General features: G+C 38.6%; 2 protein-coding genes across 2 annotated transcripts in view; both read left to right on the plus strand.

The window, feature by feature from the left end:
• The first annotated feature begins 283 nt into the window (after positions 1-283).
• Positions 284-3,063, plus strand: LOC115808406 (phospholipase A2, minor isoenzyme-like). Its single transcript, XM_030769767.1, has 4 exons — positions 284-332; positions 1,980-2,130; positions 2,383-2,516; positions 2,945-3,063. Exons 1-4 carry the CDS (start codon positions 284-286, stop codon positions 3,061-3,063), a joined length of 453 nt encoding a protein of 150 aa, XP_030625627.1.
• A 6,597-nt stretch (positions 3,064-9,660) lies between these two features.
• The window catches only part of LOC115807229 (glutathione hydrolase 5 proenzyme-like), a 39,559-nt gene continuing 35,894 nt past the window's right edge, over positions 9,661-13,325 (plus strand). The window contains exons 1-5 of the mRNA XM_030768099.1: positions 9,661-9,752; positions 10,308-10,376; positions 10,813-10,940; positions 11,143-11,241; positions 11,521-11,637. Of these exons, the coding sequence (XP_030623959.1) occupies positions 9,661-9,752; positions 10,308-10,376; positions 10,813-10,940; positions 11,143-11,241; positions 11,521-11,637 (505 nt within the window). The remainder of the gene's footprint in view (positions 9,753-10,307; positions 10,377-10,812; positions 10,941-11,142; positions 11,242-11,520; positions 11,638-13,325) is intronic.

Raw genomic sequence — 13,325 nt, forward strand, 5'->3', positions numbered from 1 at the left:
ACAAGATTTAGCAGACTGTAATACAAAATGCTATATGTAACACTCAGGATATGGACATGAACAGAATAGTAAAAAAAAAAAAAAGAAAAAAAAGAACAGTACAGAGTTGTGGGAATTTACAGCCATGGGCACATATGCTGTTGAAATGTACAGATACCTTACAACCAATAGACTGAAACAGAGCTATCTAGCCAGGCCAGTCACACACTTCAAGGTTACGCTTTGGGTTTAAAAAGAGTCTGTACTGAAGGAGCTCTTGGAACAGCCCTCTGGACCAGACAACATGAATGCCTTTCACACTGTGCTCCTCTTGGCCTTTGGCCTTTCTGTAGGTAAGTGTTTGACCAGGGGGTCTGGATCAGAGCCGGCCCGACGCATAAGCGAACTAAGTGGCTGCTTAGGGCCCCGGTGGCCACCAGAGGGCTCACAAGAGCGCTCACAAGAGCGCTCACAAGAGCGCTTGAAATGTCCCACTAGGGAGCTTGAATGTTTTATGTCAGTGGTAAGCATACAAAAACGCGGTATTATATTAACAGGCTGGCTAGCTAATGCTACTGATTTAATCAATTCCCGTTGCTTCTGTCAGAGCTGGGAGCTGTTTCTCAATATGCGTTCTTCTCTGTACTTGTGTTCTCATGGACTTGTGAAACATCATCAGTCATGGCTGAAGTACTGTTCCAATTCAAAGTTTGCATTCAGCCAAGCACAGATCAAATACCTGAATGTGTCCTCGATTCGTGGGTTTTATCAAGGATGCATCAGGAGGTGACTTGTGTGGACTTTGGGTTGTCAAGTTTCCCAGAATGCATTTCACACAAAGTCTGGACTCCCGAGCTGAACTTAGCAAGTCAGAATTCCCAAGATCGGGAGTTCCTTCTTGACAACGGCTGACAGTATATTCATGCACGTGTGCGCTGTAAGGGACGTTACCGGCATTGTGATGCAGGCACAGTCAGGAGGAGTAACGTGAGGTTACAGTCCTCTCCTCTGTGTCAATGGAAAAAGCAGCAAAAAAGTAATGTCACAAAAAGGATATGTCCTTCTTTTTATCTAAGTTATATGATTTTAATTGTAGTTGATTGTTGTTCTTACAGCAGAGTATTAGGGCCACACTGAGGAAAAAAAAATATTCTGAGATTTTGAGAATAAGGTCATAATATTACAAGAATAAAGTTGTAATTTAGGCCACGTATTATTTTAGAGGGGAAATATCAGAAGGGCAGGCTGCTGCCCATGTTAAAATTAGGAACAGAACTGTAAACCTGTGTTTACTCAACAAGCAAAACCGCATTGATCAGGCGTTTAATGATAAGAAGATTAAGTATAGTGACCTGTTAAATGGTGTGTGTGTGGCACAGCACAACACCTGAGACAGCAGTTGCCAGAGGCAGGCTCAAGCTGTCTTCTCGCCCGTTTTGTTGGTTGCTGGTAATGTATTTTCCAAAAAATTTATGTTTTTTTTTCCCCTAGAAATTTAATGATTTTATTCTCGTAATGTTATGATTATTTCATCGTACAATTATGCCCTTATTCTTGTGATATTACGATTTTTTCCTTGAAATATTCGCATGAAATTATGACTTTATTTTCATAATATTAATTGATAGCAATTGATGGAATTGATAGCGGGTGTGTTAGATTTACAGTGGGTGTGTGAATGATCAAGCATTGACAGTAGTCAATAGTATTGGCGACGCTGAGGCGGGTGGGGGCTTAGGGCCCGATAAAGGCTTGGGTCTGGCCCTGGTCCAAATAGTTGTTTTGACTGGACTCTCAAGAATCTGTGTCACTTGCAGCATGAGTATAAAAATAGCCCACCAGTCACATGTGAAAATGTTTTTTTTTCTTTTTTTTTATGTTCCACTATTTAAATTTTAAGTAAGTATTAAAACTGTAGAAGTAAATGACTTGTTAATGAAATGTATAGTATTTTACAATGTGTAATGTTTAACACTGCTGTGAATGTGGGTGTTTTGCAGCTCAGGCCTCACCAGACTACAGAGCCCTTTGGCAGTTCAGGGACATGATCATCTGCACAATGCCGGACAGCTGGCCCATCCTGGACTATGCTGACTACGGCTGCTACTGTGGAAAGGGTGGTTCAGGCACCCCTGTGGACGAACTCGACAGGTCTGAGGGCGGGACTTAGGGACGAACATGACTTTTTAAGACCACTGGATAGATGACAGTTGTGCATGAACTGTTTTGAATAATGATTTAATTGTAATTTTTTTTTACTGAAATACTAGTAATTTAATGCAGTGTCCTGTTAAATGTACAAAGAGGAACAGCTGTTCCCTAAAGCACAACATGAGTGCTTCCAGCAAGCTGGCAACTGATTGGCTGAAAGAATCCAACAGACGAAACGTTTGTTTGCCACAGATGCTGTGAGGTTCACGACCGGTGCTACTCTGAAGCTATGCAGCATGATGAGTGTTGGCCCATCCTCGACAACCCTTACACTGAGATCTACGCCTTCACCTGTGACAAGGCCTCCAAGACCCTCACCTGTACCAGTGAGTCTCAACTAGTACTCTCATCCCTACATTTTGACCCTTTACTGCGCCGGTCGACCGAGCCTGGGTTAAATACCATTTAATGAAGAGCCGTCCTCGTTTCTCTGCATGTGGATCCAATACACACTTGGACATAGTCTGTGTATAAAGTCAGTGGAGCAACTTTGGGGTACAAAATCACAAAAATGCCCATAATATGTTTTCCAACAATGCCGTAGTGTAGTAGAGTGCACTATTAGAGTAGCGTTGGGTAGTAGAGTGAATTAAAACAGCGCACATCTCAGTCAAAAGAAACGCTAAGCTAAAGGTGTTATTTTTCCCAAGGTCAGCTGAGCTTGCAGCCCAGACAGGGCAAAAATGATATTCTTATGGTTATATGGCTATTCCCACGTTCTCAGTCTCGATCTCCCTTTCTCGTTCTCTCTCAGGCAACAACGACGCGTGTGAGATGTTCATCTGTGAGTGTGACAGGAAAGCCGCAGAGTGTTTCGCTAAAGCCGGCTACAATGAGGAGAATGAACACCTCCCTAGCGACCGCTGTCAGTGAAGTCAGCCGTGAACCTGAAGCACACACATCTCGGCTTGTGTGCTGAGTTTGTCTGGTTCCAATTTGCAACTCCTTGACAATATTTTAAAGCACATCTGCCTCCTAACCACAAAACAAGCATACAATGCAATAAATAAATACCAACATGATACAGAAAGCACTCTGAAATGTCAAGACTGATGTTTTATCCATCGCTATCCCAACATCTCGGACACAGCGACCAGCAAATTTACATTCCTGAATCTCAGCCCTTCTTTAAGACTGATTTAAGAGTTTATGACTCTTAAAATGAGTACTGTGGATAATAAACATTGGTACAATGTGACTGGTTTTAAAGTATAAATCCAGTGTTTAAGTTTAAATCAGTTAAGCTGATCTTGTCAAGGTTAATGTTTTTTTCCACATTGCAAACACTAAAAATATTCAGATTGCTTAGCTTCAGATTGCTTAAATTTTGAATAACTGCACAACAACAACAATACTACTACTACTACTACTACTACTACTACTAAAACTACTAAAATAATTTTTGAAACATGCTGTTGTTAATACCCTGTGTGAAATTTCAGCACAACAGTGGGATTGATGATGTAAATATAATCAGACATAATGTGGCCTTACCACCCACTCTGAAGAAGAACCTGTGTGTATGAGGTCTCTCGCTAAACTGGAGATGTTAATTCCCACAGAGAGTTAAAAAGTTAAATCTTGAAATTCCTCATATCTTTGTGTCTCTTTTAATGAATTAATACAGAGGTTGATTTTTAAATATAAGGAGTCACAGGCCAAACAATATTAGGTGCGACAGTTTTCAACCAGTTACACTGCAAGAGAAACTGTGTTTTTAGACCAGAAAACCCCCTTGCCATTGAAAATTCTTTTTCTATCAAAATAACTATATGACAATACTAAACAGTCATTTATTGATGTGCTCACATATTACAGTAGGCATTTCTGTATCTTAAATTTAATTTAAATTAATGCAATAAAACTCTTTAAAACTCTCATGCAAAAAGCAGTGCAAACTAAAAAGCTGGGTGCAAAAAAAAAAAAAAAACAGGAGAAAAGATTAAGAAAGGGACAAAGCAGCCTCCAACATTCCTCCACAACTCTCAGTGAATACAGTCTCCAACATTTCTCCACAACTCTCAGTGAATACAGTCTCCGACATTTCTCCACAACTCTCAGTGAATACAGTCTCCAATGTTCCCCCACAACTCTCAGTGAATACAGTCTCCAATGTTTCCTCCACAACTCTCAGTAAATACAGTCTCCAATGTTCCCTCCACAACTCTCAGTGAATACAGTCTCCAATGTTCCCCCACAACTCTCAGTGAATACAGTCTCCAATGTTCCCTCCACAACTCTCAGTGAATACAGTCTCCAGTGTTCCCTCCACAACTCTCAGTGAATACAGTCTCCAATGTTCCCCCACAACTCTCAGTGAATACAGTCTCCAATGTTCCCCCACAACTCTCAGTGAATACAGTCTCCAATGTTCCCCCACAACTCTCAGTGAATACAGTCTCCAATGTTCCCTCCACAACTCTCAGTGAATACAGTCTCCAATGTTCCCTCCACAACTCTCAGTGAATACAGTCTCCAATGTTCCCTCCACAACTCTCAGTGAATACAGTCTCCAGTGTTCCCTCCACAACTCTCAGTGAATACAGTCTCCAGTGTTCCCTCCACAACTCTCAGTGAATACCGTCTCCAATGTTTCCTCCACAACTCTCAGTGAATACAGTCCATGGCCCAAGTGTCCACCTTAACGATGCAACGTGTAAATCTGTAGATAGGCTATTAAAGTTAAAACAGTCAGAACATGCAGATATGGTCAATTATTGGTTTCTGTGCCAAGAGGTTAAGACAGAGATAATTTTGTCAAAATTCAGTATAAAAACTGTTCAAAAGACAGTGCAAAACAGAAGTAGAGGTAGGAAAAGATAGGAATAAATGTAGAAGTAGAAGGTCAAGAAAGGGACAGGGCAGTCTCCAACATTCCTTCTCCAACTCTCCAGCAGCTCTGAACGTCTCTTTCTTGTGAGTATTCAGACTGGTCCTTAAGGTAATTCTTGTGACTAAGTCTTTCAGGATGCTGAAGAGGCAGAAAAACACAGAATATATGCAGTTACAGAAGTTCTAATACTCACATAGATAGAAACAGATAGTGTGTGTATGGTGTGTGTGTGTGTCCATGAAGGCATTGCAGGTGGTCCATGAGTTTAATAATGTAACTGTAAATAATGTAGAAAAGCAATGTTTAAAAAGAAAGGGAGGGGTAAGTAAACTGTATTACAGGATAAGCTTGTTATGTAGCCTATGTAAATAAAGTAAATGGGTTTATTAGCATATCAAATAGGCTATCGTTTGTTAGATATTGTTTTGTTAAATTTGATTGATTAAATTTATTAAGTAATTGGGCTTGTCAACACATGCCCCTCTCCTGTACATGGACAGCAACTGCACATAAATGCATTTTCACATTCCGATGATAAACATTTTTTATACTGCATGCTGTCTAATGTTTTGTGGAAGTAAGGCTCATTTGATATGCTGATATTGTATTGGTTTATTGTAGATACCCTATTGCACATGGGTAGAGATTAGACTGGTCAGAAAAATGAAACTATGTGACTGAGTAGATACTTTTATACCACAACTGCAAGAACTGTGAAAGAGGAGTGATGTAACTGCTGGACCTGATTCTGTTTACTTGGTGATACTTGAGAATAAACGACATCAACACTCATCTGGATCTGCTCTCGTGAGTAGCCTGCAGCACAACTTGGGTGGATGATAGAAATTATCGTCGGATATGGATACGAGTCCGAAAGGACCTTTTTATCATGCCCGTGTGAAAGAAATGGCTTAATTATAATGAAATTAATTAAAATTTAAAAAATTTGCCACTATACATACATAATCATTAAGTACACAGTGCATGCTTTCTTTTGGCTTGTCTTTAAGATACATATCCATATTTTTCTGCTGTGATCACATTAGGCACTGCAGTAGGAGTTGGGTCTCCCTGTGGACAGTTCTGTGTGTTTAATATAGGAGAAGAGACATCACTATAATTCAACACAAGATTTGCCACAGATTTGGTCTAACTGTAAAAATATGTGTTCACAACTAATGTACTGTTGAAAACAAATGACTGATTTTAGATTAAATTAGATTAGATAAGAGTCTTTATTGTCCTTTTACAAGGAATTTGTTGCCACAGTGTGTACAGAGCCTCACATAAACACAATTTTAGTATTTTATCCAACTTTCTTTCAGAAATTATAGAAATGGCAGTTGGTTATTTGATATTACAGATTTTTTATTTCACATAAACTGAATATTATTTTTGTCACTAAAATTATCGAACTGTATCTTGATAAGATTTTAAAATGGTCAATAAGATTAGGTTTAATTTAGAAAACATTTCTCAGGTAGACAGCGAGAGACCTCAAAATATACAATTTGAATTGTAGTGACTTTTAAACATCTTCCTGTTTCTACGATGAAATGGCATCATCTGCTTGACTTAAAAATTCAGTCACCCTCATTTCATTGAAACTCAAGTAAAAAAATATAGAGCCCAGAACCTTAAAACAAAGAAGTTATGATCTATTTACCTCTTAAAACCGTCAACATTTACACATGCACAAATGAAAAAAGAAAAAAAAAGAAAAAAGAACACATGCATAACACAGGATTGTCAGGATTTAGGCCTTACTGGCCAACACCAATCCTTGCTGAATGCCAATTGGAATTATCCAATCAGTAGTCCACACAGGCTACTTAAAGAGTCTGGTTGCTAAGGAACTACTTACAAACACTCTGTATAATTTCAGTGAATTATTCATTGCTTGGAAAACATTCTTAAACCAGATAAATATTTTTGAAAGACACAACTAAGTAGTGTCAGCAATTGACAATGTTTCTTTGTAATCTGGAATCTACAGTATATTCCTCACAGTAAGACACTGACTGAATTATAACTACATATGAAACACAAAAGACATACTCATTATCAAGTCTAATTTTAGGGTTACGTTCTCTTTCAGATCCTGATTTTTAGGTTTTGTGTTCGTCTTCTTGTGTTCTCTTTGTTGTTGATGTCAAAGGGCCAATAAAAATACTGATACTAGGACAGCATCTCCATCACACAGAATATATGAGACACAGCTGACAGTTTAGCCTGAGAAAAATAACTTTCATTGAAAATATGACTAAACCCTGGATCGATTTCTTTTTTCTTGTTTGGAATAAAAATATGGATCTGGTGTGGTTTCTTCCCATGTGTTACTGAACATTGATTCCACTTGCCAGTTTCTTTTGGTTTTGTGGTAGGGTTAGGGTTAGGGTTAGGTATAAATGGTATAAAAGACTTCCATTAAAGAGTCATTAAGATTCTGTTGTTTTCCGTTGGGAAACTGGAAAACCTCAGAGTGGAAGAAAAGATTCTTTCATTACAACGTAATGAATTTGTGAATACATACATTTAACATATAACTATGTTTGACATAATTATTTTCTGTGAATAGAATGAGGACAAGTTTAAAAAAAATAGTTAATGGAAGCAATATAATATTACTAGGCATGGGACCCCACCCCCGCTCCCTGGCTCTGAACCTACTTGACTTCCAGAGCCGCTTATATGATTGCTACGATATTACAGCTAACAGATAATTAATTCAATTCAATCTTTTTAAAGATTGAATCTTTTAAAGAGACTAACGAATAAGTCCTACCATATAGAATTTGAAAAAGAAACTGTCCCCGTCTGTCACTGTGCTGGGTGGCAAGTCCCTGGCAATCCCCAAAACTGCCGTTGGCATTGCCCCGATAAAATCTGTTATTTTTTGCCGTTTCATTATTCAGTAAAAGCTAACTAGACAAACACAGAATGAAGTGCTGGTTTGACATTAGCTGTTTGAAGGGAGCAGCCTTGGTGTGTGAAAATTCAATTCACCTCACATGACACAATTAGCCAATACATTTTTAGTTAACAGAATTTATTGCTTTCTGATGAGGCTGTGTGGGGGCACATTGGGAAGCAGTGCATGATACATGTGGCTACTGATGGCTTCAATTTTTGTTTTTTTACATGTTTGATGTTCAAAAGTAGGTAGGGCCCGGGCCCTACCAGCCCTACCGGTTTTGCAGTCCATGTTACTAGGACGTCGAAGACGAAAGCGAGAATTTCTTATTTTAGCTCAGCTGTTATGACCTCAAATCTTCTTAGTTTCAATAATGACAGCTTATAGCAACAAACAAACATATAAATCCACAGCCAGTCAATTACATTCAGGTGAGAAAGAATTAACAAGAAACCGACATACATAAATGAATAAACAGTCTGTTGTAATATAAAATGAACATGAGAAACAAATGGTGTCTGATCAGAGACGAGAGGTTACACATTTAATTTGCAAATCATTAAACAGATCCCACTAGTCTGATAAAAAGGGAAGTGGGAAGATGTTCTGTAGAGAGACATGTAAATTTGGCAGGTGAATAGAAGCTGTGTTTTACATCATACATCTGATTATGTATTCTCATTCTCTCACGCTAACACAGGAGTTGTACCATGACAAAGACTTCTGGCAGTAAGGAGAAATGAAAACTGCGGAAACTGTGGAAACAGTGGTAAAAAGTGTGGGAAAGCTGTCACGATTATTGGGATAATATTCACTGAAGTAAAGCACACATATTAGAGAGAAATGTTTGCCACATTCCGTTGCAAATTTTAACAAAATAAAAGCTCTCTCTCAAAACTGCACTGGACTTTTGCAAGTTATTGCCATTAATACAACAAGATGGCCATGAGACTTCACGATATACTCCACGAACTTCAACATCCCTACTGTCCTCCTTCAGTTCCTCTGCTTTTTCAGAACCTAATGCTGAATTTCAACTGCGATACACTTTTTGTTTGTTACACTGAATAAGAATGTCTGCTAAATGAAACAGTCAGAAAATTGGAATTTCAAAGAGAAAACTGCAGCATTAGTTTTTGAGCTCTTGAATAAATGACGGCAACACTCACAGGATAAAGTTCTGTGATATCAATAGCTTTCACACAAAGAACTGTGGAGACACAGGTAAGAAGGGACACAAGTAAATGAGGACTTTACTTGGGAAAACACACACTGTGGACAAAAACCACAGAAAGAAATATGTAACAACACAGGCACACAATCAGCTAACTACACATATCCAAGAAACTAGTGATTGATGTGAATCACATGGAAGGCTGAGTAAAGCTAACTACTGGACTTTGCACAAATAGCTAAAAAATCCCAGTCGCTTATAGTGTCTGGCAGAAGCAGCAATGGACAAATGATCAGAATTCTGCTGAGCTGGAGCATAGCAGTATAGTCACCTGTGCTGCAAGAACTTATCATAGTAAATCGCGCTTTCTGATTTGTCAGGGAAGGTGCTGCCCAGCCGTTTTTTTTAATGCTTTGTCTCTAGTACCCAAATCCATATCATAACATCGCGGCTGTTTAATCTCTCTTCCCGTTTCCTGTCAGTGAAACAAGTGGAGGCATTTATTCATAGACTTCTCAGGAGCCCATTCTGTAATGAACACAATGCAACATGTCACCACTAAAAATGCTCATCATCCTTCTAGTGCAGGGATCAGCCCTGGGGGTGAATCTTACCTGCTCCAGGAGTGATGTAACCAGTGGGTGAGGGTTTTGATTGTTTATTTTGTTTCATTTGTATATAAAATTTATTTTTATTAAATAAATGGAAAATGTAATGCTCCTGTGCATCATTGTGGGTATTTCACAAGTACAATTTGCGCAGGGAATCTATTTTGATTACACAATTATAGTGTATTAAAGACGTGAGAAAAGAAGTCCATTGTCTATAGGCAAAGCATGTTGAAAAGTTGTTAAACTTGTGTGTTTAATTTACTGAAACCTGTTTTGGATTCAAGGTGATCTTGGAAAATAACATTTATTATGCCTTCGTTAATTGCTGTCTCATTTTTCCAGGGTCTATCACATCATTACAAACAGTGTACTAGCTTTCTCGTCCTCACTGCAGTAAAACCGCTTTGGTTTGTTTACTGTAAACTCAACAGGGCGTCCTTGAAGAATGTCAGGGAGAGTTTTTCCCTGCTAATCAAAATTCATAACATGACATTACAAAACAAATCTACAAATCAGAAATAACAATGTCAATAATAGAAGAAATACAGAATTAAAATAATCATTGTTTCTCATGGCAATTCCTAGATCTGACCAACCTCCACATTACATTGGAGCGGTGGCAGCAGATTCTGCAACATGTTCAGAAATTGGCTGGTGAGCAAACTGATACTTTTTTGATTTAGTGCAAATGATCAACAGCTTATTCCTCTCAATATTTCTTTAACCACTGAAAATATCTTAAGTATAGTGAAAATAAAAATTTCTAATGATTAAAGAATGTTCTGTACTGTATGGTTTTCTGCTGCACAATGCAAAGTTTTACCTTTACATTTATTCATTTTGCAGACACTTCATCCAAAGTGACTTCTGAGATAGACAGAAACCAAACTAAGCATACAGCCATTAATGAGCTCTCTGTCGCATAAATACATGTTTCTCTCTGCTACATAAATACATGTTGCATGCTCGTAGGCCTGCCAGGAAAAAGTTGTAGTAGTCCAGTTTTGAGATGAGGGTTGGGCATGAACATATACCTTTTAAAAGCACAGTGTTTGTCCAGTTATATAATTGGTGCGCTATTGTATCTCAGTAATATTCTGGCAAAGGGTGGGTCTGCTGTGGATGCTGCTATTGCCACTCTGCTGTGTACCCCACTGGTCCACCCACAGAGTATGGGCCTGGGTGGAGGTTCTGTTTTTACTGTGCTAGATAAAGATGGTGAGTATACCCTTGCTTAATTTACAAATCTTAGAATGGCACTATAAATTCTGCTAGCCTCTTTTGCCCACACACCTGGCATTTTTATATGTTTAAATCTCTTTCTCTCTCTCTCTCTCATATATATATATATATATATACACGTGTGTGTGTGTGTGTGTGTGTGTATAAATATCACCATCTTTGACTGACTGATCCACAGACCGTGTCAAAGTCTTCAATGCGAAAGAAACCGTCCCCAGGATACTAGACAAGGACCTTCTAAAGTACTGTGACAAGAAACCCTCACCCATTCAGGAAGGTAATCAAGTGCAGCTATTCTTTAAGCACCATGCTCAACTGCAGTAATGTATTTTTGTTTTTTTAATTTTATTATCACACAAGCAACATACATATATTTCGATGATGAAGTCAATATTATTGAAGTATGATGTTTTGGCAGCTGGGTTGGTTGGCCTCGCATTGCTTGTTAGTCTTTGAAATCCAAACTTTCTAAAGCAACATAATGACATATCATACACCATAAGATAAATTGAGTGTGTGTTACCTGGTCACATTTTGTGTCTTGTGTTGTCTTTAGCTGCCAGGTGGATTGGTGTTCCTGGGGAGCTGCGGGCTTATGAGAGGTTGCACGATCAGTATGGAAAACTACAATGGAAAGAATTATTTGAACCTGTCATCAGCCTCGCTGAAGAGGGTGTTCCACTATCAAATTATTCTCATCGATATCTGGAGGGAAAGAAAGACAGACTGATGTCTAACGAATCTAACTTATGGTATGTAGACTTCTTTCATTTTTGTGTTTCACATGTAACATGAAGGGCTCTGTTTCAACAGTCTAAATTTTGTTTTGTGATTAACAGGATCTTGCAGTGGTGCTTTAGGCCTGTGAATGTTGTGACTTGCACAGCATGAAAAGAAATGCAGTGCATAGCCGCTGGCAGTAATGTATAAGAAACTTCAGGTTTGGAGTTTAGAGCAATAAAGAATGCAGAGCTGAAAAGTCACTGAATCTCAAAACAGTCATATTGATATTGTCTCTGTTCATCCAGTCAATGTAGCTAACATTCATTACAACTGTCTGTGTAGGATGTGAAAGTCTGTATCATAATGTAAATATGTAATTTATTGGGTCCTCTATTAAGAGGTATTTGATTAGCTAGAGGATGCTTCTATGACAGTGGCACAGAGACGTCACTTTATACGCAGACCCACTGATGTATCGCATCCCTAATTTATTTCAATGAATTCTGCTCAGTACTACTTAATACATTATACGTCCAAATTCTGAGGTCTGCAAATTGTGACTTACCTGGTCTCTTGGCACTTGTGTTAAATATTCATGAGTATATTCAAGCCCTAATATTCAAGCCTTAAAGTCCCGTGGGAAATACTTCTGTCACGCCCTGCTCATTTCTGTTCCTTGTTTCTTGTTTGTCTTGCATTGTTTTGGGTTTGAACCCCACGTCACGTTGGTTCTCTGTTTCCCCTGCTTTAGAAGACGCCACTCTGTAAGTTTCGTTACTTTTTAATCGTATCCTTTGGAAATAAAGAATCAACTAACATTGTCGTGGAGTGACGTGATTCGTGGGTGGTTTGAACAAAAAAATGACTGGCTCCGCCGCAATAGCACTTCAGTGCAATGGTGTTTTATTTACAGTGTTTCCCCAAACAGCCCAACAACGCAAAATTCCGTGAAAAAACAAAAAAAAATTCCAAAAGTGCAAAATACGTTTTTAAATTTCAGAAAACAAAAGACAAAGCAAAAACAAAAAGAATTCAAATTTACAGGTATATACACACACGATTTACTATCTACTCCTCTCAATGGCCCTACCATGACCGAGTTCTCCCAACTACCCTCTCCGTCTCTAGGTACCCCGGGGCTCTTCTTTTACCCTAAGCCCCGTCCCTAGCTCATACCATATTGGAGGCTTGACCACCAAATACATTTTTCCTCCTTTTTTTCCCCCACTGTTATAATTTGAGGCATTTCTAAAAATCACATTTAATTTGTACACCCCACATTGATGATGAAATGTCACAACATTTAAAATAACCATTCCATAATCCATTTCATTCATATGTTTCATGTTCTGACACTCGTACATGGTTTGCCCCACCAGCTCGTGGCGCGAAAGAGCCACCCCCCAAGCTTTAAAACCATCAGGGAAATTCCGACTTAGTTTGGCCTTTTGCAGCATCCATAGCCAGGAACTCCAACAGTTAACACGGAAGCCAGTAGACGAACATAGCGCGCATTTACAAACAACGACAAACGAAGATCCTCAAAACAACGAACAGATAAGACAATAAACAAGGCTTTAAATGGATTTTTGTGTCTGTGTAGATGTGTGTTATGTAGGACCGGGATGAATTATGTTG

The sequence above is a fragment of the Chanos chanos genome, chromosome 3 (genome assembly GCF_902362185.1).
Source record: "Chanos chanos chromosome 3, fChaCha1.1, whole genome shotgun sequence".
NCBI lineage: Eukaryota > Metazoa > Chordata > Actinopteri > Gonorynchiformes > Chanidae > Chanos > Chanos chanos.

Excerpts from the sequence above, each read along its gene's own strand:
- LOC115808406 (XM_030769767.1), top strand. The coding sequence starts at position 284 with ATGAATGCCTTTCACACTGTGCTCCTCTTGGCCTTTGGCCTTTCTGTA. Across the intron at positions 2,131-2,382 it reads CCTGTGGACGAACTCGACAG|ATGCTGTGAGGTTCACGACC; the intron begins GTCTGAGGGCGG and ends TGTTTGCCACAG. Across the intron at positions 2,517-2,944 it reads CAAGACCCTCACCTGTACCA|GCAACAACGACGCGTGTGAG; the intron begins GTGAGTCTCAAC and ends GTTCTCTCTCAG.